This window comes from Agelaius tricolor, unplaced genomic scaffold (genome assembly GCF_023055355.1).
Source record: "Agelaius tricolor isolate 1412-34295 unplaced genomic scaffold, bAgeTri1.0.p SCAF_12, whole genome shotgun sequence".
NCBI classification, from domain to species: Eukaryota; Metazoa; Chordata; class Aves; order Passeriformes; family Icteridae; genus Agelaius; species Agelaius tricolor.
The window spans coordinates 24538717-24563418 of NW_027269272.1; the positions used below are offsets into that span (position 1 = coordinate 24538717).

Sequence of the window (24702 nt, forward strand, 5' to 3'; positions counted from 1 at the left end):
CACAATAAAGAGCTTTTCTCTAAAAGAAACAATGGAAACAAAATGAAACATCAAGTTTTCCAAACTCAGGTACTTTGGAATCAAAAGTATTAAGTATACCAACATTTTTATCTTGATTTTTTTTTCGTTCCCGCCTGATTTTCTGGATTTTTTAGTGCAACCTTTCACGTCTGCTCTTTTCATTTTTCAAGTGCTGATTCAGCTGACCCAGAGAGAAAGCACAAAGGCAGCAGGCCCCCATTTTCCCATTTTTCCAGGTGCTGCCTCTCAGGTGACCCGTCACAAAAAGCACCTTTGTTCCTTTTTTAAAGCAGGGTCCCCACCTGTAAATGCAGATGGAACAGAGCCCCTTTCTTGCTGGGGCTGAAACCCAACCTTCCTGAGGAGCCTCAGCATTCCAGAGCATGGGAAACCTCCAGGAGAGACCCCCCCAGCCCTGTCAGCCAGAGGGCAAAAGGACATCCAGCCCCACACCAGCCATCAGGACCTTTCCATCTTTAAAAATTCCTTTCTGGAGGAAAGAGGGATTTTTTTATTTATTTTTTTCCCCTCACCTTTTTCAAACAAAATGAAATCATTTAATGGAAAATTCATTCCCCACATAGAACCCCCAGTGGTCGCTGCTGGATGTTGGAATCTGCTGAGAATTTTAGAATTTAGCACCGACCCCCAAGAGAACACTGCTTTTAACCTGAGGCTGTAGAAAATACCTCCAAAATTAAATGATAAAACTAAGATTATAAATGTGTGGTTTAAATAAAAGTGTGTAATATCACATAGTAAAAAAACTTAAAGTTTTAGAATATAATCATATATATAAGACAAGATAAAAATGTTAAGGCAGAAGCGAATCCTTCTTCTTCACCTTCTTCTTCATTAATTAAAGTAGTATTGTATAATTAAATTTAAAAATCCACATTACAAGCCAGTTAGTTATTAAATTAAAGTAGTTAGTACTTTAATACAAGTAATACAAGTACTAAATACAAGTAGTTAGTTATTAAATTAAAAATAAAAATAATTTGTATCATTTGCTAATTAAAAGTTTCTCCTTAAGAAACCTTATAAAAAGAAAGATACAACTCCATTTTTAATTTGTTAGAGTAAAATACTATAAAACTCACAATTTGTGAAACTATAATACAAATAAAAATCTAAATAAAAACTAATAAACATCTAAATCCAAACAAAAATCACCATCTCACACATTTAATCCCAACCCTAACAAAAAAGAAGATAAAACTCAGCAGTTGCCCACTGGGACCCTTCAATCCATAAGGATAAATTATCCCTTCCCTGTGAGTGAGTTTATTTAGAATGGGATTCCAGGGCCAGATTTTGATCCAAAACTGGGATTTTTTTTCCCTTACCATGAAGGGTTTTCCTGGGAAGTTGGTGTGGATGGAGATGCTCAGCACGGGCAGGCAGGGAGCAGCCAGAGCCTGCAGCTGCAGCCACAGAGAAAAAGGAGGAAAAAAAAAAAGGAGAAAAAGGAGAAAAAAAGCAGAAAAAGGATCATCTGCTGCCTGGAAAAAGGGAAAATTTCTCCTTTTGAACACTATCCTCACACAGGAGCATCCTGTACCAGCAGGAGATAAGTAAATAAACCCATTATTTACACACAAAATCCCCCAGGGATTTTAGGGATTTAATAACTTTATGGGGAAATTCTAAACCAGTTCTCAGATCCAAACCATTCCTGAGTTTTCCTGTCACACATCACAAGCCCCAAACTCAGCCAGATTAATTGATTGCTGTCAAACACTTGGAAAACATAATTAATAACCAAATTTTACCTCACCGCCCTAAAAAAATTAAATCCTCAGAGCAAGGAACCACTAAACAGATTTTCATTTTAATGGGCAAGATTGTTTCTATATTAATTATTCTTAAATAATTATTTTAGGATTTTTTTTTACCTGTCAGGAGGTAGGAACAAGTTGATCTTTAAGGTCTCTTCCAACCCAAACCAGTCTGTGATTCTAAATAAATGCACTTAAATAAAACTAAATTTTTGGGCTTCTTCATTATATTAATTCACCACCACTGAATATAAAATCATTCATTGGAATCCCCCCACTAAAATTATAATTCACAGTGGACACAAAATAGGAAGAATGAAACTTTGCTGCAGTGCCATATAATTCATAAATTAATCTACATGCAATTGAATCTAAATATCTACTAATTATTAACATATTTCCCATAATAAGATGGTAATAATACACTTTTTGTGTGTGTGTGCTCTCTAAAATTCCAGATATTCCAGTTCACAACAGGAATTTAACCCAAATCCATCCGTTTTAAATATCAGGGAGATGATTGCACTTTATCTCATTTCATTATTTCTATTCTCAGGTGTGTGAGGAGAGAAAAACCCTAATCCCCATGCAGTTATACATTGATTATAGACAGGAATTTTTCTGCAGACAAATCCTATTATTTTAAATTGTGTGACTCTCTCCTACCTTATAAACGCCCCTGCTCCCAGGAGGACCCCCCCTCCATGGCACCTGCAAAAAGGGAATTTATTTGGGAAGAGAATCAGATTTATTTGGTCCCAGCTGCTGCTGTGGCCAATGAGAGCCTGCAGGGGGGACGGGGGGATTGGCAAAGTCCCTGCAAGGAGCTGGGGACACTGAAATCCCAGAAATCCAACCCTGGCATTGGCAAAATCCCCAGCAAGGAATGAGGGGACACTGAAATCCCAGAAATCCAACCCTGGCATTGGCAGCAAGGAGCACAGGGACACTGAAATCCCAGAAATCCAACCCTGGCATTGGCAGCAAGGAGCACAGGGACACTGAAATCCCAGAAATCCAACCCTGGCATTGGCAGCAAGGAGCACAGGGACACTGAAATCCCAGAAATCCAACCCTGGCATTGGCAGCAAGGAGCACAGGGACACTGAAATCCCAGAAATCCAACCCTGGCACTGGCAAAGAACCTGCAAGGAGTGAGGTGAAATCCCAAAAATCCAACCCTTCCCTCAAACCCTGGGATTGGCAAAATCCCTGCAAGGAATGAGGTGAAATCCCAAAAATCCAACCCTGGGATTGGCAAAATCCCTGCAAGGAATGAGGGGACACTGAAATCCCCAAAATCCAACCCTGGCATTGGCAAAATCCCTGCAAGGAGTGAGGTGAAATCCCAAAAATCCAACCCTGGCACTGGCAAAGTCCCTGCAAAGAGCAGGGGGACACTGAAATCCCAAAAATCCAACCCTTCCCTCGTCCTTGGATTGGCAAAGTCCCTGCAAGGAGCAAGGGGACACTGAAATCCCAGGAAAATTGCAGAAATCCAACCTTTCCCTCAAACCCCAGGATGCTGCTGGGGTGTTTTGGCTCTACCCCAAAGATTTTTGGGGATTTTGAGGATGTTCCTCCTCCATCTCATTGGGTACCACCAGACCCAGCAGGAATTTGCCTGGACAGTTTTGAGGAGAGTTTTGACATTTGAGGACCCAAAGGAGAAGGAATTTGTCCATTTATTTGTGCAAGGTCCAGGTTTCTGTCTGTATTTAAAATGCAGATTTTTGGCATCACAATCCCCTCCCTGAGCTGGGAGTGTGGAAAGGGGTAAAGGAAAAATAAAAAAGCTCTATGGGATCATGAGAGCAAGTTCCCTTTACTAAGAGCAGATCTGGATGGTAATTTGCCTTTTTTCCCCCCCAAAGGATCAAACTGTGAATTAAATGCTTGAGAGAAATAAAACCTGAAAATGAAAGAGAAAATAATCTTTGGGTTTTGCCTTTGTAGTTGTTCTGTTCTCAGCTTAAATTTGGGGGTAGGGGGGATTCATTTGTGATAAGAACTTTAAATGCTGCATGGGGTAAAAATTATTTCCTTTACATAGAAAAAGAGCAATGGTTCATGTATGATTTGAAATGCTTGACTAGAGAAAATACAAAGAAAAATAGAAAATACATCGAAAATACATACTAGAGAAAACATCCCCCTCCACAGGGATTTCCTTTGGATTCAGAGGAATAAAATGACCTCCCTGCAAATCCAGTCTTGTTCCATTTGCTGTTACTAAAATTCAGATATCAGGGGGAAGATGAGATGGGGAAAAACCTGCATCAGTCTGTGCCAGTGCATCCCACAAGCCCTGCACCAAACGTTGGTCCAAATCCCCTAAATCTGCAGCTGCACCTAAATAGGGACTTATTGCCCTTTAAATTTACTGGCTAGGAGCTCCAAAAGCTTCTATTTCCCAAAAATAACCATTTGGGGAGTTATTTGAGAGCCTCCTGGAGTCAATCCCTCCGAGAGTCCCGAAAGGCAGATTTAGAGCAGCAGAAACACACAGTTATTTATGGGAGACGCCAGAATTACAGCTCAGGAATTATTCTGGGCTGGGTTTTAGAGCCTTTTGGGATGTAAAACATATTCCCCCAGGTGTTATCCCAAACCCTGCCCCGGGATTTCCTTTGTGGGGAGGTCTGGGCTGAGAAAAGCATCCATTGTCTCCTCAGGAAACTGGAGACACCAAAGGGAAAAGGGATCAAATTCCCTGGCTCCCCTTTTCACCAGGGGGTCCCTTTGTGGGGATGTCATGGACACCTTTTTTTCCCAGGAAATGTTGTTTTCCTTGTGTGTTTGGGAAACAAAACCGTCCTCAAGAGCCCTTTTGGGGATTGTTGCCCTCCTTGAGGCCAGTGCCAGATTTCAGGGAAAATGAGTGGCTGGAATTCCAGGCTGGAGGTTCCTTTGGGGCAGGGCTGTCATTCCCTCCCCCAGCCCCAGCAAAGCCTCTGGAATCATCGTTTAATCCTGGTAAATCCACTCAGAACCCAGCTCCCCACGTTAATCAGCATTTCATTATGAGACAAAGGGCTTGGAGATTTCATTCAGGAGAGGATCCTGTGGCACAGGGGCCCTTTGCAGGTGATTTCAGCCCAGCAGGTGTTGCAACACTCCTTGGAAAGCAGGAAATGGAAAGCTCTGGTTTCCTTTCACCCAAATTCTTCTTGGCTCTGGTTAATCTGGGCTGTGTAATAAAATCCAGGGTTCCAGCACAGGGCAGAGCTGCAGCACCTTCAAATCACAGCAGGAAGCAAAAATCTGGGGATAAAACTGTCTCTGTGCTGGAATCAGGGAATTCAGGGAGGTTATGGTCTTTAGGGAATTAAAAAGCAAAGGAGAGTGAGAATTTTATTTTTTTTCTGATCTACAAACTTGCTGCAAGGGCTTTGGATCTGCACTAAAATCAGAGGGAAGATTCCCACTGATTTCTTTGGAAGAGATGCCTAAAACTCTCCCCCTCCTCTGCAACTCACCCAGAAGCAGCAGAGACAGCAAAATATCTCCAAAAAATAAACAGGGGAACGTATAACAGCAATAAATTATAAATAATCGTAAAATTAGATCTCCTGACTCAAATCATATCCTGAGTTGGAGCAGATCATTGAAATCCAACTGCTGGCTCTGCACAGGACATCCCACCAGGAATCCCACCAGGATTAGGGCAGGAGCAGAGTGACTTCATTTCCAGCTCTTATTTTTCATTTCCAGCTCGCATTTTTCATTTCCAGCTCTCACTTTTCCCTTGGAAAGGGAGAAGGAGCAAGAAGTGCTGATGTGGGGAGGGTTCCGTGGAGGTGGCAGTTGTGCCAGATGTCACCTGGTGCTGGGACTGGGGACAACAGAAGGGGCTCCAGGCTGGCAGGAGCAGGGATGAGAGGCCAGGAGTGGGATGGAGCAGAAAACCCAGGAGGTTTTAGGAAACACGGGAATTGCTGCTCCAGGTGAGGCTCGGCACAAGAGGGAGCTCCAGGAGCTCCCAACAGCCCGGCCAGGGACGGGTTTGAGCTGAAGCACAAAAATCAGGGAATATCCCCGTTGGAATGGCCCCAATTCCTGGACAGGACACCCCAACAGTCCCACCCTGTCCAACATCCCAGCCCTAAGAATTAATGACCCCTCACACCCTGAGCCATCCTGAGCCATCCAGGACAAGCACAAAGCTCCAAACCAAACATTTTCATTTTCCCAGGATAACTTCCCAAAATGGAATTTTTTGAACACAAAAGTCAAATTTCTGAGAGACCTGCACTGCTCAAACCTGTTTGCATTGGGAGCAGTAACCCATATAGGGGAAAACAAACAAACAAAAAAACCCAGATATGGGAAGAATTCCTCATTTTAAGGAAATTTGCTTTGGAGAACTGGTATCAGAATGAGTAGGATTGATCTCAAAGCTGGGCCTGCTCCTGGTGAAATCTTCTCCAGCCCCAGGGTGGGATGTGTTCAATGGGTGATTCCTCCCAGAGCACCCCAAACTCAGCTGCCTTCTCCAGAGGGAAACCTGAACCTCCCAAAGCAGCTGGATTTTCCTCTGGAACACTTGGGAAGCAGTGATGGGTGGGGATCCCCACCTGGTATCCTGTAGCCATGAGATTTTCTGAAAAATCCTTTCCTTAGGATTTTTCTTCCTGAGAAGCTGAGAGGCCTCAGAAACCAAATGTAACCAATGGTTATCTGCTGCTGTGGAATGCAACAGGTGGGTCTGTGATTTGTCTCATGTGGTTGTTTCTAATTAATGGCCAATCACAGCCCAGCTGGCTCAGACTCTCTGGTCAGTCCCAAGATTTTGTTATCATTCCATTCCTTTCTAATCCTTGCCAGCCTTCTGATGAAATCCTTTCTTCTATTCTTTTAGTATAGTTTTAATATAATATATAATGAAATAATAATAATAATAATAATAATAATAATAATAATAATAATAATAATAATAATAATAATAATAATAAATAATAATAATAATAAATCATCCTTCTGAACCATGGAGTCAGATCCTCGTCTCTTCCCTCGTCCTGGGACCCCTGTGAGCACCAGCACAGAGTCCCAGTGAGGGTGGCAGTATGGACATGCTGGGATCTGCAGGTCAAGAACAAATCCCAGTTATCCCAGCAGATCTCACACTTTGCTCATCCAGAGCCAGCTGGAGCAATTCAGTATTGGCCAAGGGACACAGCAGGAAGCAGAGATGTGAGAATGTGACTCAGCCAGGACTGGAGATCCTGCCCAGCCCTTGTTCTGATTATTCCTTTACCTTCTAATTACTTGTTCCTGATCCCAGAATTCCACCCAGCCCCTCCCCCAGCTGGGTGCAGGCCAATTAACCCAGAACATTAATTGATCTTGCTATTGATTTCTTGATATTGAAGAGAACAAGGCTGCTAATAAATAATCCCAATTCCACGTAAACAGATCCCCATAAAACAGAATTTCTCAGAAGGAACCACTGAACTCATCTGGCACAAAACTCCCAAGGAAATCACAGCACAAGGGAGGGTCAGACCCGGTCACTGCTGCCACCAAGCCCCACAGGGCTTTATCCAGCCTGCCCTGTCATTAGATACAAGGGTTGTTCTCTAATTTGTCAGGAGAGGGTGGCTGTGGGCAGGATCACCACACGCCAAATTAGTTGGGAGCACAATTAGCAACACAATAATCTCAGCTTCAGCCAGAGCATCACCTCAGCCCAGAGCATTCTGCAAACTCTGCCAGATTTCCTTGCTGACCCTGGGAGTTTCCTTCCCATTAACCAGGACAGCCTCAGCAGCCAGACCAAATCTGAGCAGACACATCCAGATCTGCCACTGCTGGAAAATGAAGAGTTCAGGCTGCTGCTTTGTTGGGTTTGCAGGAACGTCCTCAAGTCTGCTGAGGTGGGGGCTTAGATCCGATTTTAGGGAGAAATTCTTCCCTGTGAAGGTGGGGAGGGTGCCCAGGGATGCTCCATCCCTGGAAGTGTCCAAGGCCAGCTTGGACAGGGCTTGCAGTGACCTGGGACAGTGGAAGGTGCCCCTGCTATGGCAGGGGTGGAATTTGATGATTTTAAGGCCCCTTCCAACCCAAACCATTCTGGAATCCTGGGATACTATGAAATTGGATTTTCTGGGAAATCCTCTGGTGATCCAGGCCGGGAAGAGCCTGGCCTGTTGTGTTGCTGCAGGGCTGGCACAGCCCAAAGGCTCAGAAATTCTCCCAGATTCTACAAAAGCCATGCTGGCCTTTCTGGCAGGGCAGGGATTCTCTCCTGTCTCCAGGGGCCGAGCTGGACGTTTCCTGCAGGAGCCAAAGCCACGCTGGAGTCCCCAGCAATAATTAACACAAATCCCCAGGGGCCAGACCAGAGGGGGATCAGATCTCCCAGAGCAGCAGCCCCTGGGGAGACAAGGAAACAAACTCCTGTGTTTTTATCTGCTTCATGCAGGTAATTTGGTCTGATTTTTACCATGACACGCACAGGGCTTTTAGGGAAGGCTGAGATTCAAGCAGGTCTGGAGCAGGAGGATGGTAACCCTGAGGAAGCTGGCAATTCAATGTGGTTGTGTTCCTCATCTTTTATTTTATATAGGCCTGATTTTAAAGCACTGGGAGGTTTTGGGGCTCCTTTGCTCAGTGCAGAAGGGTCAGCCTGCAGCTGGTAAATGCAAGGGTTAGGTTTATAAATAAATTTATTTATCTACATGAAGTCTCTCCTTTTCAAACCCTGCTGTAATAGTAAATTAATTCAAAAGTTAATTCTTAATTTCGCTTTTGTTTTCTTTTTCTGTTTTGTTAATTTGCTTTTTATTCCTTGCAGAGGACAAGCCAGAGGCTTCTCCTGAGTCAGGGAAGGAAGCAGCAGGAGCAGGAAGCTCAGGAGGAAGCAGAGCCTATCAGCAGCAGGGCCTGATAAATCAAACCACAGCCTTCAATTAAACCCTGTCCTACTTCTCAGAATTCAGAATTCTGAGTTCAGTCAGTTCTGGCTTGGGAGGTTCTTCCCTCTGGAAGCACCAGCAGGGCCTGGCAGGGCCCCTCAGCCCTGTCTCGTCTCAAGGCAAACAAAACTCAGATTATCAGCAAATCTGAAATTTATTGTGAGGCAAATCCTTCTCCGTTTGATAAGCCAGAGTGTGCAAAAGGCAAACTGAGGCATTTACCCAGCACTGAACCTTCCTCTGCTGAGTTCAGCCGGGGGTGAAGGGCCTGGAGCCCAGCAGGGGCTGAGGGAGCTGGGAAGGGGCTGGGCCTGGAGCAAAGGGGGATCAGGGGGGCCCCTGTGGCCCTGCACAGCTCCTGCCAGGAGGGGACAGCCGGAGCTGTGCTCCAGGGATGAGGGAACAGCCTCAGGCTGTGCTAGGGGAGGTCAGCTTGGATTTTGAGAACAATTCCTTCCAGGAAAGGGCTGCCCAGCCCTGGCACAGCTGCCCAAGTCCTCTGGTCTTGGGGACCTCCAAGGACTGTTGGAGTCCCCATCCCTGGAGGGATTTAAAAGCTGTGGGCTGTGACATCTGGGGACAGGCTTTACTGGTGGCTTTGGGAACACTTGGGCTCAATCATCTTGGAGATCTTTCCCAATCTAAATGATTGATTCCAAACTTCAGGGATTCTGTGCCCATTGGAAGCAAGGCAGCAGCAGCTCATCAGGGTGAGACTGTGGGACAGCTTTTTGTAAACTCCTCTCTGGAAAGTTCAGCCCCTGGAATAAATACCCTAAATTAAACTGCTGTGTGGAGCTGACGCCTCAGGTTTGAGCTTTTCTTTTTTTCACATTCTGTGCTGCTTTAGTGTGTGGGTCTGAGCTTCACATGAGGGGATGCTGAGCTCTGTGCACAGAGCAGGGAGACAAAACAATTCCTGCTCCAGCTGGGCACCAAGGACAAATGATCCAAATCTCAGCCCCAAGAGCACAAACCCCGTGGGCTGGAGAGAGAAAAACAAGCAGGGTGGGACTGCAGGGGCTAAAGCTGGGATGGGACAATGAACTGCAAGGTGCAAATGGAGCAGAACTGATCCAAGGCAGAGAGCCCGGGAGCGCTGGTGCATTTTGGGGCCATTTTGGTTCATCTTGGGTGCAGCCCTGGCTGGGCTCTGGTGCTGCCCAAGGTGGATCCATGGAGGAGATGCTTGGAATGAATCCCTGCTTTATTCTGGAGCTCTGCCCAGCCTCTGCTCCAGGGCAGCCTGCACAGGGAATTCAGAGCAAGAGCCCTGATAACCCAAAATGCTTTTGCCGGGATTTTTAGGGGATTGGGTGACACACACCCACCCATCGCTGGCAGAACCACTCTGGCCATTTCCAGCTCTGCCCACTCAGGGATTTCCCCACCCCGAGTCGTGCCCAGACACAGCACAGAGCTCCGGGACAGGCAGAGCTCTGCTCCGGGCTAGGAAGGGACACAACCAGCTGTAAATTTTGAACCAAGCCTTTGCACGTGAATATTTTCATATCAAAGGCTAAGCAAGCATCAGTTCCACAGTCAACATCCATAAAAACAGCAGCGGCAGAGAGAGAGGCACTGTTGGGTTGGGAATGAAAGCGTCACATCCTGATGGCCCCTTTGTCACCTGCGCTGCTCTGTTTGAGCAAGCGCCTCTTAAAGGTGCTCGCCGTGGAAAGAGCAGTTTTAAAGCATCGTTAAAACGCGTTCAAACAGGAAAAGAACAGCTTTAACCCCAGCTGTTACATCTGGCCCTGCAAAGGTTTGCATTCCTCTGAGGTCGGAAGGCACCGGTGGGCGCCAGAGCAGCCGCACTTTGTTTAGCGAGGAGATGGTGCCTGGAATCCGGCTGCTCCAGGGGAAAATCCGGGAAAAAGCATTTCTGACACTTTTGTTCCTCACTTAAGCTGCAAAGTTATGTGCTGAAGTAGATGTTTGGGAGCGAGCAGGACACCGCATTAAGCTTTTTTTTATTTCTGGGGCGGAACAAGCTACAGAAAGCTGCGCCTCATTATTGGCAGGGTCGCGCTGCATTCCACGGCATTTCAGATTAAGTCTGAAATGATGGATACCTGTCCATCCCCGTCTCTCCTTCCTCACCTGACACCTGGGGGTACCCGATCCATGTGAAATCATCCGGAAGCCCCTTTCCTCCCCCTGGAGCACCGCGCTGCAGCGCCGGCTCCTTCCCACTCATCCCCTTGGAGCCGGGATGCTCGCAGGCACCTGCCGGCACCCTTGGCAGGATAACCGCGCTGCGGGGGCGTCTGTCGCGATGGAAGGCTGCGATACAAAGGGTGTCTGTCGCGACAGAGGGCTGCGATAAGAAGCCTCTCGGTGCGGGGCAGCTCTGGCGCATCCCGCCGAGCGCATGACGCCAGCGCCGTTTGGAAGAGCCAGGGAAGCGCGGCGCTCCAGGGGAACAGCCGGCGTCCCGGAGGTGCCAGCCAGCTCCATCCCACGGGTTTCCCCGAGCCCGGCGCCGCCGCTCCGCCTCCCCCGCTCCGAGCGCAGCGGCTGCGGCAGCGGGCGGGGCGCAGGGACCGGCCCGGGGCCGCACGGACACAGCGGGCGGGAGGTGAGGAGCGGGAGGAGGGAGGAGGAGGAGGAGGAGGAGGAGGAAGGAGGGAGGGGGGAAAGGTGGGGATTTAAGCGCGGGCAGCGCCGGGCTGGGGAGCTGCGGTGCGCGGAGAGGAGGTGAGGGAGGCGCGGGGCCGCGCTGCGCTGCATCCCCGTGTTCTGCATCCCGGTGTTCTGCATCCCGGTGCTCTGCATCCCGGTGTTCTGCATCCCGGTGTTCTGCATCCCGGTGCGCTGCATCCCGGTGCTCTGCATCCCGGTGTGCTCATCCCGGTGTTCTGCATCCCGGTGCGCTCATCCCGGTGCTCTGCATCCCGGTGTTCTGCATCCCGGTGTGCTCATCCCGGTGCTCTGCATCCCGGTGTGCTCATCCCGGTGCTCTGCAGCCCGGTGTTCTGCAGCCCGGTGTTCCCGCATCCCGGCGCTCCCGCATCCCGGTGTTTTACATCCCGGCGCTCCCGGTGCTGGCGCTCATTCCCCGCTCAGCTCGGCTCGGCTCGCCCAAGGCCACCGCGGCGGAGACGCGTCCCGGAGCATCCCCAGGCAGGGCCGGTGACCTTGGCGAGCGCGGCCGCGGCCACGGCGAGTCCCCGGCGGCCCGGTGAGGAGCGGGGCAGGCCCGGTAAGGAGCGGGGCTGGCCCGGTGAGGAGCGGGGCTGGCTCGGTGAGGAGCGGGGCTGGCCCGGTGAGGAGCGGGGCAGGCCCGGTAAGGAGCGGGGCTGGCAGCCGCAGGAGCCCCGGTGAGGAGCGGGGCTGGCTCGGTGAGGAGCGGGGCTGGCTCGGTGAGGAGCGGGGCTGGCTCGGTGAGGAGCAGGGCTGGCTCGGTGAGGAGCGGGACTGGCAGCCGCAGGAGCCCCGGTGAGGAGCGGGGCTGGCAGCCGCAGGAGCCCGGGGTTGCTGCGCTGTGCCTCCTCCAGGGAGCTGCCGCGTTCCTGCCGCACCTGCAGCCTCCAGAGAGGGCTCCGGGCACGGGGGGTCCTGAGATGGGCTTCGATGTCCCTTCCAAGCCAGACCGTGCCGTGATTCTGGCACTTGTTGCCGCAGCCCTGCAGCCGGGGGTTCATGTCCAGGTGGCAGGAAGATGGTTTGCCTTAGGGATTCCCTAAAAATGAGTTAAACGCCCAGGAGGGGGAAGGTGGCGCTGGGTGGGGGGATGGATGTGGCCGTGCCGCTCGCACCGCTGGGCTGGGAATGCTCATCCCTGGCGGATTTTCCCTCTCTGGTTTCTCAAGAGTTGCCTTCAGTGGGAAGCAGGTGCAAGTCCTGCATTCCCTGTTGGATAAACCCTGGGTAATATGGAGCAGAATCCCTGCAAGAAATGCTGTGGCTCTGCTTAGTCAGCACAAGGCACTTTGGGGGATTTTAATGTGGATTTTAATGCTTTAGGAATTGGGATGCTGGGTTTTCTTTCTCTGATGAATATCACGAGCATGGTACAAATAACTGCAATTCCAGGAGTGCTTGGGGTGATCTCTGGTGCAGGTTTTGGGGGGAGAAGCAGGGAAGATGTGCGTGGAGCATGGATGTTATTCCAAGATTCCAGCCAGAATGGGAGATGCTGAAACACTGCCTGGGGAGCAGCCTGGGCCCATGGCAACGCCTGTGCCACCCCTCTGTACCCAAAAAGCACCCAGAGCACCTGGACACAGAGCTCCAGCTGGCTGGGAGGCAGCCAGGGCTCTGCTCTGTGTCCTGCCAAGCCACATTTTATGGAGCTTTTCATTTGTTTTATAGAGGATATCAACAGCTTTGTGTGTCCAGACCTGTTTGCTCACAGCAAGGAAGGGCCTGCAAAGGAAGCTGTTCCTCACTGCACAGATGGGGTTAAATCTGTGAAAAAAGTGCATCTCCTTTTTTATTTCTTATCTGTCGCAAGCATCTCGCTCCATTTTTGCTTTTCCCCTCTGGAGCAGTGACTGGAGTGGTGCAACTCTGCTTCCTTTGATGAGATCTCAGGGAGATGCACTTGCACAAGAGCTTGGTCCCATTTTCCAGCAATACCTGTCATAGCTGTGACAATATTCACCTCCTCACGTTGCACACAACCCAAGCTGTTACTTTCAGCTGCCTCAGAAATGACTCAGAGCAAAGCAAAGAAGTCTGAATAAAATAAGGGCTACAACTGAAAGTAAATCTTATTTTAGAGCCCAGACATCTCAGTTATTTTGTTGGTAGATTGATGTGTTTACACAACCTCCTGAACTTGGAAGCCTTCAAAGGATGTAGATGATGTCCCAAACCTCACAAGGAACTGAGGTTTGTCACCAGGAGCAAATGCAAAACCCCTCTGAGATATTCCTGGAACAGTTCTTTAAGGACTCTCAATTTTTAAGGGTTTGCAATTGAAACCTGGTGCTGGTCTCCAGTCCCAAATTTGAGGTTTTGGTTGGGAATAGTTCTGCTCAATACCACGTTCCTAAATTATACTTACACTGAAAATAGAGGGAAAGGCTTCCCTTTCCCTGGGATTCAATTTGCCATTTTCCCATCTCCTCTGGCAGAGCTGCTCACCTGTTCTGTCCCAAGGTACAAATCCTGGCACAGGGGGAGGACCCAGAGCCCAAACCATGGCCAGCCCAGGAAAGCTGGAAAGGAAGGGATCTCCACCTAAACTGCAAGGAGCAGCTGGTTATGTAAGGAAACAACTGAGGAAACTTCAGGGGAGGGAAGAACAGGAAAATTGTTGAAAAATTAATTTAGCCTTGGAAGAAAATGGGACAGAGCTGCTCCAGGAAGGTTGTTGGCACAGAGAAGCTGCATCTTCTCCTTTCCCTGTGTCTGAGTAAGGAGGGGATTGGGCACTGATAAATCAGCCAGGCTGCAGAGTCAGGGGCAGCTGAGTTATTCAGAGCTGTGCCTTTGCTGGGAGCAGCCTCCAGCTGTCAGGGGCAGGGAAGGCAGGAAATCAGTCCCAAATTCAGCTGCTGGGCAGGTTCAGAAGCCTCTCTCCAAAGGAGATCCCTGTGCGTGCTGCAGAGCAGCCCCTGCTTTCCTGAGGGTCAAAAATTTCTGCATCTCGTTTGCAAGGACTTTCCCACATGGTTGTAGGTCACCATAAACTCCATCTGTGTACTCAACTCAGCTGGAGGAGAAAATTCAGCAATGTTCTGGCTGCTGTCCCAGGCAGCAGGCAAGGCAGGCTGACAGGAATCCTCTGCTGCAGGCAGAGATGCAGCTGAATTCCAGCACCAAACCCCAGAAATGCAGCAGGAGGAGCACACACAGATCAGGGTCAGGTGGAGATGAGGAAGTTGGCGCTCAGACTTTGTGCAGGTGTGGCACTGCCACTCGAGGAGGGGTTCGAGGTTCCCAGGGGTAACAGGAAGTCTCCCTGGCCAGGGAAAGCTCCTGGGCTTGGTGTGCCCTGAGTAACACTTGAGAGAACCAAAACAGCACCTGTGTGCTGCCACTGAGGCCAGCAGGAAGGAAGTTGGGGTTAAAGATCAGGAGGATGCTGGAATTCACTCTCCTGAGCCAGGTAGGACAGAAACAGGGCTGAAAACACCATTGCTCTTTCTGCCTCACCCCTTCCCCTCCTGGCAGATTTTATTTCCAGCAAAGCCCCCAGGCCCAGGCACGTGCAGAATGGCTGAGTCATGTGCAGCACCAGCATTTCCCCAGCTCAGACCCTCGCCCTGTGTGCCACAGGACATATGGCAGGGATTGATTTACATCTCCTGGAGCTCTGCAATGGATGGCTGCTGAGGGAGAGGAACCAGGATTGCTGCACTCTGCTGTGCCCTCCACAATTCCAGGGGGGTTATTTATCCAAATCTGCAGGACAGGGTGCTTTTTGAGGTGCAGCCTTGTGTTTCAGCCTTACCCCTCCCACTCCTGGAAGATATTGCTGTGTTTTTTTCCAGCAGCCCCCACAGGCTCTGCAGTGCCCTCCAGAATTCCAGGGAGGGTTATTTATCCAAGGTGCTTTTTGAGGTGCATTCTTGGCCACAGTGGGAGCTGTGCTGGGATTGCTGCTGCTCCTCTCATTCCTGGGATTTCCTCCCTGGGAGAACAAGCTGGAGGTTTAAATTTAAAGTTCCATGCAGGAGAGGAATTCTGTGGGAGAGGAATTCTGTTCCTGCAGGAACCTGAGGGCTCTGCCTGCCAGGAGGGGAATGCAGATCTCCAGGCTGGGCCGCTGCTCCATGGACACGCTCCATGCGGGATCAGAGCTGCAGGGATGCAACAGAGGAACAGGCTGAGGTTGCATTCCCAGGAAATTCTGGGATTTGGATTTCCCAGAACAGGCTGAGGTGGTGTTCCCATCAAATGCTGGGATTTGGATTTCCCAGGACAGGTTGAGGTGGCATTCCCATCAAATTCTGGGATTTGGATTTCCTGGAACAGGCTGAGGTTGCATTCCCAGGAAATTCTGGGATTTGGATTTCCCAGGACAGGTTGAGGTGGCATTCCCAGGAAATTCTGGGACTTGGATTTCCCAGAACAGGCTGAGGTGGCATTGCCAGGAAATGCTGGGATTTGGATTTCCTGGAACAGGCTGAGGTGGCATTGCCAGGAAATTCTGGGATTTGGATTTCCCAGAAGAGGTTGAAGTGGCATTCCCAGGAAATCCTGGGATGTGGAATTCCCTGGAATGTGCTGCCTCATCTCAATCTCTGCCCAGCCACTGACCATTTCATCCCTTGAGTGCCATGCTTGGTGCCCACTGAATAAAACATGAACGGAAACGCCCGGGAATGGGGATGGGAATGGGGATGCATGAAACCCCTGGGCCCATCCCAGAATTTTGCCAGCATTAAGAGGGACCAGATGTTGCCTTGGATAAATCAGGATATTCAGCAGGACAAACCCATGGAACCCAGTGGAGTTACAGATAAGAACAGCTCCACATCAATAACTTGCAGGTAGGATTTCTATTCCAGTCCCAAGGAGGTGATTGCCCTTTCAGCTGCTAATATCTGGAATTATTCACAGGTCAGACAGCTTTTAATTCAGCCTGGCACTTTGGCTGGCTGCTCCTGCCTCCATGTGGGTGCTGGTGGGACTGGGAGCCCCTCAGGGACTCGTGTTAGGATTTTATTGAAGCTCCAGCACGAGAGGATTCCCTCAGGATGCTCCAAACCTCTTTCACTCCTGCTGCTGGGCTCTCCCAGCAATTATTCAGCAAATGGTCACTTTTAGCCAATCAAATATTTGTATTTTGGGGATGGATTGATTGTTTGCTGCTTTATTTCTCATCTCAGCCCTACTTTCCATCTAAAGCAGCAGAGGTCACCTGTTGAATGATCGTGAGGCCATTTCCAGCTCCAGGCTTTGTTTTTGCCCGCTCCAGATGAACTTTTCCTGAATTTATGTTGGAAACCCTTTTTCCCTGGATGTGTAACTCAGCCAACCCCTCCTGCTGAGGCCATCAAGTGTTTTTCAAGCATTCTCTGGAAACCAGTCTCTCCCAGTTCCCCTGCAGGAATGTTTCTTTCCACAGGAATTTCCCAGCAGGAGCTGTCCGGCCACGGGTCAGAGCTGTAGATTGAAAATGTGACCAAAATTCCCCAAATCCCAGCTGCTCAAAGCAGAAATTACATATTAAAGAACCTAACACTGGCATCTTCTACCTCCCAACTAGCTCTGACTCCAGAAAATAAGGCCATTAATAAAGAAATTTGGGAGATTAGGCATGTTCTAGAATGAAACCTTGATATCTGGATGATGATTTATCTTTTCAGCTGCCCTAATCAGAGACATGTGTCAACAAGCAAGAAAATCAGGCAGCCACTTAAAACACTAAAAGCTGCTTTACAGGTTTCTCTTCTTGCATTTTTTTTTCCTCTTGGAGGTGCAAGTGCTGAAAATAACCTGAATATTGCTTAACAGGAGCTGAATTCTCTTCATTTCACTCATAGCTGGCTGTAACAGTCCCATGGCCTCTAAACAGGAAGGCATTTCCCCAGCACCTCGGAATGTTTCAACCCAAATTTGTAGACAAATGAATGCTGAGTTAAAATTGCATAAGAACAAATTTTCTCCTGCTCTGGAATAGTGGGAACTGATGAGTGAGTAACTCAGGGCCCTTTCAAGTGGGAGTGCCAGCTGGAATAGAATGAAGCACAGACATGGAAGTGAAGCCTCCCTAGGAGGAATCCTGTTTAAAATACAGATTTTTGGCCTCTGAAGTTTGCCTAGTAATCTGCTATTCTCTTTGATTGCTGCTGCAGTTAATTTGGGTGGTGAAGCTGCCCCAGACCTCTGGAGGTGTGGGGTTTTGGGCCACTCCCTATTCCCCACAATGGGCCCAGAGGGATGCAAATTGTCCCTTCCCCAAGGGATCAGTGTGACAGTGCCACGGGGCAGCCTCGTCTCTCATTGCCTCAGCAGCTGCTTTCAAATGGCTTTTCCCCCCTTCCCCTCCTGTGTTTTCCTTTATAAATGATGCAGCTGGAGCTGTGTTATCTCCACAGCCTGCTCTCAGGAGTGTGTCAGTGGTGAGGGCACAGACTGTAATTTGCTCTTGCCTTTTACTTATCCCAAGCCCCAGCATTCATTAGGAGACCACAGAGCTCGAAGGCAGCTCCTGTTCCTCCTGGAATTCCAGAGTGCCTGGGGATGGAATTACTGCCAGGCTGTGCTGGGGCTGCAGGGAAATGCAATTCCCAGGCTGGAAAAAAGGTGCCAAGGGCTTTGGTTAAACCCAGAGGGCTGCTCATCATATTAACTGTCTCATCCTTTATTCATGTGGCTCTCCAAGGGGTGATGGTGAGGCTGCAGCCTGGAACATCACTGAAATCAGCCTGGGGGATGTTTTTGCTGCCTGTGGCTGTCCTTAGCAGCCCTGGATGGAGATGCACAGGGCTGTGAGCAGCTCTGGGCACTCAGACACCCCCAGCACTGCTCCAGCCTTCTCTGGGCAGCTTCTCTGGACAGGGGTTGGGATCAGCAGGGATTTACCCACGGATGGGATGAGTGTAACCAGCACAGCCCTAACCCCAGTGCAAACCCCGTAATCCTGGGAGAGTGAGAGGGCTCTCCCTCTTCTCCTTCTCCTTCTCCTTCTCCTTCTCCTTCTCCTTCTCCTTCTCCTTCTCCTTCTCCTTCTCCTTCTCCTTCTCCTCCTTCTCCTCCTTCTCCTTCTCCTTCTCCTTCTCCTTCTCCTTCTCCTTCTCCATCTCCTTCTCCTTCTCCTTCTCCTTCTCCTCCTTCTCCTCCTCATCTTCCTCATCCTCCTTCTCCTCCTCATCTTCCTCATCCTCCTTCTCCTCCTTCTCCTCCTTCTCCTCTTTCTCCTCCTCCTCCTCCTCCTCCTCCTCCCCACTGTAAGGAAAGGTTTTCACCCCCTCATTGGTCAGTGCTGCTCTTTTTGCAGAAAGTCTGGACAGAGGCACTTTTGGCTCCCAGGGAGCCCCACTGTGCCAGCTGGGCCACTCTCACTGAAGGCTCTGCAATATTTCCAAGGCTTTAAGGCCTCTCTCTCTCTCTGGAGTTCTGCCTTCCAATGAATGATGTGAAAGGAATCAGCTTCCATTCATGCCAGGCCAGAGAGCAGCGGTGCCTTCCTCCCCAGGCTGAGCCCCTGCAAGAAAAGCTGGCCACAGAGACAGCCACTGCTACATTTAAATGTTGATCTGCCCCCAAAATCATTGTGGAACTTTCTTGCTCTAGGAAATATGGGAAAGATGGAAGTGAAGGAAATGCTTTGGGAGAATTAGGGGGGGAAACTTCCCTTTGGTAAATCCCACATCCCCCCAGAACAGAGCAGGAAAAAACTGAATATTGGAATATTTTTGACCTATATCAGTGGCCCATCCTTATTTTAATTTCAGGTGCAAATTTCCCAGTGCCACTTTAGGATTTGCTGCTTCGAGGGACAGCAAAGTTCTGCTGCCCCAAACTCACTGTGAACGCCAGACTGGAGGGGTGTGATGTGACCAGGCCTCTTTGCTCTGGTATTTCAGGCAGCACAAGTGTAGAAGAAAATGGGGCATTGGGAGGTTTTCCAGCAGGGAATCTGCTGAATTCCCTATGGACTGATCTGCTTGGAATGTCCTTAAACCCCAAAATAACGGAATCCCTCTGGAAAGCCTTGAACACTTTCTTATCATTCTGTTTTCTCTAAATAGATGCTTTTAGCCTACATTTAAAGATTTTTTTTTCTAATGCCAAAAAGCACATTTAACAATGAACAGTGGAAGCAAACCCTATTTTCTGTTTAATTCTTGCTCAGCCATTCTCTTTCCCAAGTGGAGCCAGGAACAATGAATGCATAAAGGCATTACCCAAGAGGAAAATCTGTCCTAGACTTGTAATTTCCATTAAATATTCTTTTAATCTGTAACATTTTTCATTTCTTTGGAATGAGCTGCAAAAAAATTCCTTCTGCAATCAGAGATTACTTTTTTCTCCCTCTCTCTTTCTGAACGGCTTTTCTTTATTCCCAGCAATTGCAGAGCAATAAAAACAATTATCAAAAGTAAGCAGAGGAGTTTTTACAGGGCAGTTGTTTTAATCTTATCTTTATTCCAGGGCATGCATGGAGCTTATGGAACATTTATGGAACTTACGGGACTTTTATGGAATTTATGGAACCTTTATGAACTTACGGAACATTCCTGGAAGCTGGCTCAAAGCCTTTCTTTTTAAATGCCTATTTCCCTGATTTCCACAGGGAACAGGATAGGAAAACACACTTGGAATGTGGGAATTGGTAGAATCACAAAGCCTTTCTTTTTAAATGCCAGTTTCCCTGATTTCCACAGGGAACAGGATAGGAAAACACACTTGGAATGTGGGAATTGGTAGAATCACAGGAAGGTTTGGGTTGGAAGGGAGTTTAACCACCAGTCCCATGCCTGCCATGGGCAGGGACACTTTCTGCTATCCCAGCTCGCTCCAACTTGACCTTGGACACTTCCAGGGATGGATCAGCTTTTCTGGGAAGTGGGGATGCCCAGCTGATGCAGCTCCAGTAACGGAGCAGCAGCTGCAGAACCCATCCATCCCCTTTGGTCCAGGGCAGCTGGTGGCACGGGCACCTCAGAGAACGGGTTTGTGCGGTGTTTCCACGGGACACCCCCGCTGTAATCCCAATTTCCCTGTCATTCCAGGCGCTCTCCAAGCCCCAAAGATGGACGTGAAGAGGGTGAAGGACTACCTGTACTGGCTGTACTACCAGTACCAGCTGGTGACGTGCAGCTACGTGCTGGAGCCCTGGGAGCAGTCCATGTTCCACACCATCACGGTCACCGTGCTGGCCATGGTGGTCTACACCGCCTACGTCTTCGTGCCCATCCACGTCCGCCTGGCCCTGCAGTTCTTCTCCCAGATCTTTGGGTCCCAGCCCGAGGGCGCGGTGCTGAACTGAGGCAGGCCCAGCAGGGCCCGGCAGCTCTGTGAAATGGGTCACAAACGGTTCCTGCTGAGGGAAACCCTGCTTGATTCACCTCCGGGGCCGGAGAGCACAGTGAGGCACCGAGCGCGGCCCCTCTTCCATGAACGCTCTGGGAATGGCACACAGCTCCTGGGATGGCACAGGATCCACTCAGCTCCACCTCCAGCAGCAAACCCCACCTCCTATCCCATCCTTGCTCGGCCGTTCTCTTTCCCAGTGCTGCTTTAGGATCTGCTGCTTCGAGGGACAGCAAAGTTCTGCTGCCCCAAACTCACTGTGAACGCCAGACTGGAGGGGTGTGATGTGACCAGGCCTCTTTGCTCTGGAATTTCAGGCAGCACAAGTGTAGAGGAAAATGGGGCATTGGGAGGTTTTCCAGCAGGGAATCTGCTGAATTCCCTATGGACTGATCTGCTTGGAATGTCCTTAAACCCCAAAATGACGGAATCCCTCTGGAAAGCCTTGAACACTTTCTTATCATTCTGTTTTCTCTAAATAGATGCTTTTAGCCTGCATTTAAAGATTTTTTTTCAAACGCCAAAAAGCACATTTAACAATGAACAGTGGAAGCAAACCCTGTTTAATTTTCTGTTTAATTCTTGCTCAGCCACTCTCTTTCCCAAGTGGAGCCAGGAACTATGAATGCATAAAGGCATTACCCAAGAGGAAAATCTGTCCTAGATTTGTAATTTCCATTAAATATTCTTTAAATCTGTAACATTTTTCACTTCTTTGGAAATGAGCTGCATCCTTTCACTCTGGCAGAGGCTGTTTTGGTGGCTCCTCACACCCCAAGTTCTACCAACACAGTCCAGGGGCCAGGATAGAGGAGATAAAAAATGAGGATATCCAGCAGGATTGGAGTGCTCATGTCTGGTGCTGGTTGGTGCCTTCCAGGCTTCAATGGATGGGAGAGGAACTTGGAAAAGAAGGCAACAGGAGGATGAACTCAGATCCAGCTTTATTCACGTCTAAGTTCCTGCCTCTGAGTTCAGATGGTCTAAAATATTTTCTTTTTGGAAAAAAAATTCTCCATTTCATCTTGCAGCTCAGTGAGGATGACAGGAAGAAGCAGCCCTGCTGTGTCTCAGTGCCCTCCTGCCTTCTCTGATGAAAATCACAATCTTTTCTGGCTGCTCCCACTCACCAAGGCAGCAAAGTGCAAATCAGCACCAGGGGAAGAGGATCCAGAGTGGAAATAATATTATAATACCTGCAGGGAAGGCTTAGAGAGATCTCCTTTACAAAGAATAAATTAGATTAATTACCATTGCCCGTGGGGAGGTTTTGGAACAATGGGAGGCTTGTTTGGTTTTCACTCTACACAAATCAAACGTGGGTGCCAAATCATAAATTACAGCTGCACTCTGCACGTCTCTACCAGCTGATGCTCCTGTTAGTAGAAGTGAGAAGTGCAAAATGTAAATAGCTTTCAAATGATGTCTGCACAGTTCTAGATTAAAGAGAAAACCCTCTTAACTCCTTTCTCAAGCTGCAGTGGGCTCCTGCATGCTTCAGAGCACAAATCTGTTTGGAAACGAAGACATGTGGTGAAGGTTGCCCAGATCTGAACATGTGTATGCAGTTTTCTCAGCCAAAAAAATAAAAATTTTATTCTTCACAAACGACCTCTGGCTGCATGACTCAGCTCTTCTGGGTTTTCCATTCATTCATAAATATTCTGGATGTGTGTGGGCCAGGCTGGCACTGTGTAAGGAGGATTATTTTGTGGTGAATGTTTTGGGGACAGCTTGGAGAATCCTTCAAATGGATCTGGGGTGAACTGCAGCCCAAGAGCTCTCCTGTTTCTGGAGGGCAAAAACCCTCTGATCTGCTTCAAATTAAGGCATTATGAGTGTGCTGAGGGCTCAGCTGAGAGCTTTGGGCTCCAACAGGAGCTGTCCTGACAGTTCATCACAGTTGGGAACTGCAAACACGAGGTGCCAAGCTGTAATCACATCTCGAGTAATGGGCACAGCACTGGAGGAGATGAAAAACGGCAAAACCTCTGACAATTCCTCTTGAAAGTGTCTGTAAAATACAGTAGAAGTTACAATCTCAATGTTGGAGGTGAAAAGTGAGAAAACTCAGCAAGTTGGTATAAATTCTGTCTCCCAGTGGGTTTAAATTCTATCTCCAAAGATTTTGCTCATCTAGAAAACATGACGGTGTGAGTGCCAGGGCTCCTCCTCATCAGTCCTGTTCCCGTTCATTTTTAATTCCTTCAAAAGCGGATTTCTTCCCCATGCCATCAAACTCAACTTTCAGAGCACAAGGAAAAGTTTGGGTTTTTTGTTCCAGGAATGCAAAGGTTGGAGCTGCTATCTGCAGGAGCACACACCCGATGGAACATTGCTCTTTAAACATTTCATTTGGCAAACAGAACGTGGAGAGGACTTTGTTCAGGATTTCCATTGCCCTCCCATGGTGGGATCCATGCAAAGCATTTCTCTTCCTTATTGTGCCCATTCCCTGTGTTTGGCTTTGGGAGGTGCAGGGAGCGGCAGGGAAACAGCAGCAGGTGCTTTCTGGGAGGGTCCCTGCAGCTTGAACCAAGTAAAAACTCTTCTTTGTGTGAATTCTTCACCTTCTTTACTAGATTTTAAAGGGTTCAGACAAGAGGTATTTACTAGGAAGGAAAGAAGCTGCTGAAAACAACCTCTGCTAAAAACCTTTGGAGATTTCCCCAGCCCTTTGCACTTCTCCTTGCATCCAGAAAAGCTGGAATAACCCCCCCTACTCCCTACCCAGGAATATTCCGAATCACTGGGCTCCAGCAGGAGACTTCAAAGGATTTCTGGCACTCAGCAGGGAACAGAAGCATTTTTTTTCCCCAGCTGAAAGAGAGAGGAGGTGAGATAACACTTTAGACAGCTTGAGACCACACCACAGAGCTTAGGAAACTCTTCCAGCTCCAAAATCTTTTTCCCTGGGGAAAAAAAAAACCCATTCCTGGACAAGGGGAAGAGGTTTCCATGGGATCCCAGCTGCACACTAAGGTGGGAGGGTGGAATTTTGGAGCTCCCAGTAACACCAGTATGCCCAGTACGCGGGTGACAGCTCTCTTGGGAGGGTTATGATGTCAGGCTCTTTATAAAAGTCTCTTTTCTCCTGCTTCATTATAGTTCCATGGTAATTGTAGTTAATTGCTTCACTGGGCTAATTGTAGCACAGCAGCTGGAAGTGTTCACACCAAAAATAATCCGAATAAAAAGAGCAAACGGAACCAATAATCCAGCAGTGAAAAAGGGAACAAAGGCAGAACAGGAGATGATCCAATTCCAGCTGCATTGACCCTGAAAGTACAAATGCCCCATTAATTTAAGGAATGAGAAATGTTGGGGCTCAGCTGGCCAGCACCATACACCTCCTGTTTAAAACTCATTTTCTTAATTTCACCTCATCAGAATTCTCATTTATCCTGCCATCAAGGTTTCCTGGCCAATTTCATGGATCACCTCCCACATCCATTACTGAGAGCCACAGCACACCGGACCATGAACATCCAGAACCTTCCTCCCCAGGCCCCTGAGGGCAGCTTTTACCCAAAACCATCAAAAACAGCTTCCCAAGGCCCTTGTGGGCAGCTTTTACCCAAAACTATCAAAAACAGCTTCCCAAGGACCTTGTGGGCAGCTTTTACCCAAAACCATCAAAAACAGCTTCCCAAGGCCCCTGAGGGCAGCTTTTACCCAAAACCATCAAAAACAGCTTCCCAAGGACCTTGTGGGCAGCTTTTACCCAAAACCATTAAAAACAGCTTCCCAAGGACCTTGTGGGCAGCTTTTACCCAAAACTATCAAAAACAGCTTCCCAAGGACCTTTTCCTTAGTGCTGCTCCCCAGGGAACACAGGGATCAGGATCACCACCAGAGCCCCTGCACATCTGAGTGTCCAATTTACTCAGAATTCCAGGGAAAATTCCTGTGCTTGTGAAATTTTGAAATATTAAACAAGCTGGGGTTTTTTTTTTGTTTGTTTTTTGGTTTTGTTTTTTGGTTGTTTTTTGGTTTTTGTTCTTTTTTTTTTAAGGTTTTCTCATCTTTGTGATTCGGCCATC

At 48.6% G+C, this 24702-nt stretch overlaps 1 protein-coding gene across 4 annotated transcripts; it reads left to right on the top strand.

The window, feature by feature from the left end:
- The first annotated feature begins 10940 nt into the window (after positions 1-10940).
- On the top strand, positions 10941-22270 carry SPTSSB (serine palmitoyltransferase small subunit B). Of its 4 annotated transcripts, XM_071438158.1 has the most exons (3): positions 11112-11300; positions 11704-11924; positions 20359-22270. In XM_071438158.1, the coding sequence occupies exon 3, from the start codon at positions 20379-20381 to the stop codon at positions 20613-20615; it is 237 nt and encodes a 78-aa protein (XP_071294259.1). In that variant the 5' UTR covers positions 11112-11300; positions 11704-11924; positions 20359-20378; the 3' UTR covers positions 20616-22270. The 4 variants fall into 4 exon arrangements, with proteins under 4 accessions (XP_071294257.1, XP_071294259.1, XP_071294258.1 ...); XM_071438156.1 differs by lacking the exon at positions 11704-11924 and having other exon boundaries at positions 10941-11300; XM_071438157.1 differs by lacking the exons at positions 11112-11300; positions 11704-11924 and adding an exon at positions 11370-11419.
- Positions 22271-24702: the final 2432 nt, after the last annotated feature.

Bases quoted from the DNA above. Each gene is read 5' to 3' on its own strand.
- SPTSSB (XM_071438156.1), top strand. From the start codon at position 20,379: ATGGACGTGAAGAGGGTGAAGGACTACCTGTACTGGCTGTACTACCAG.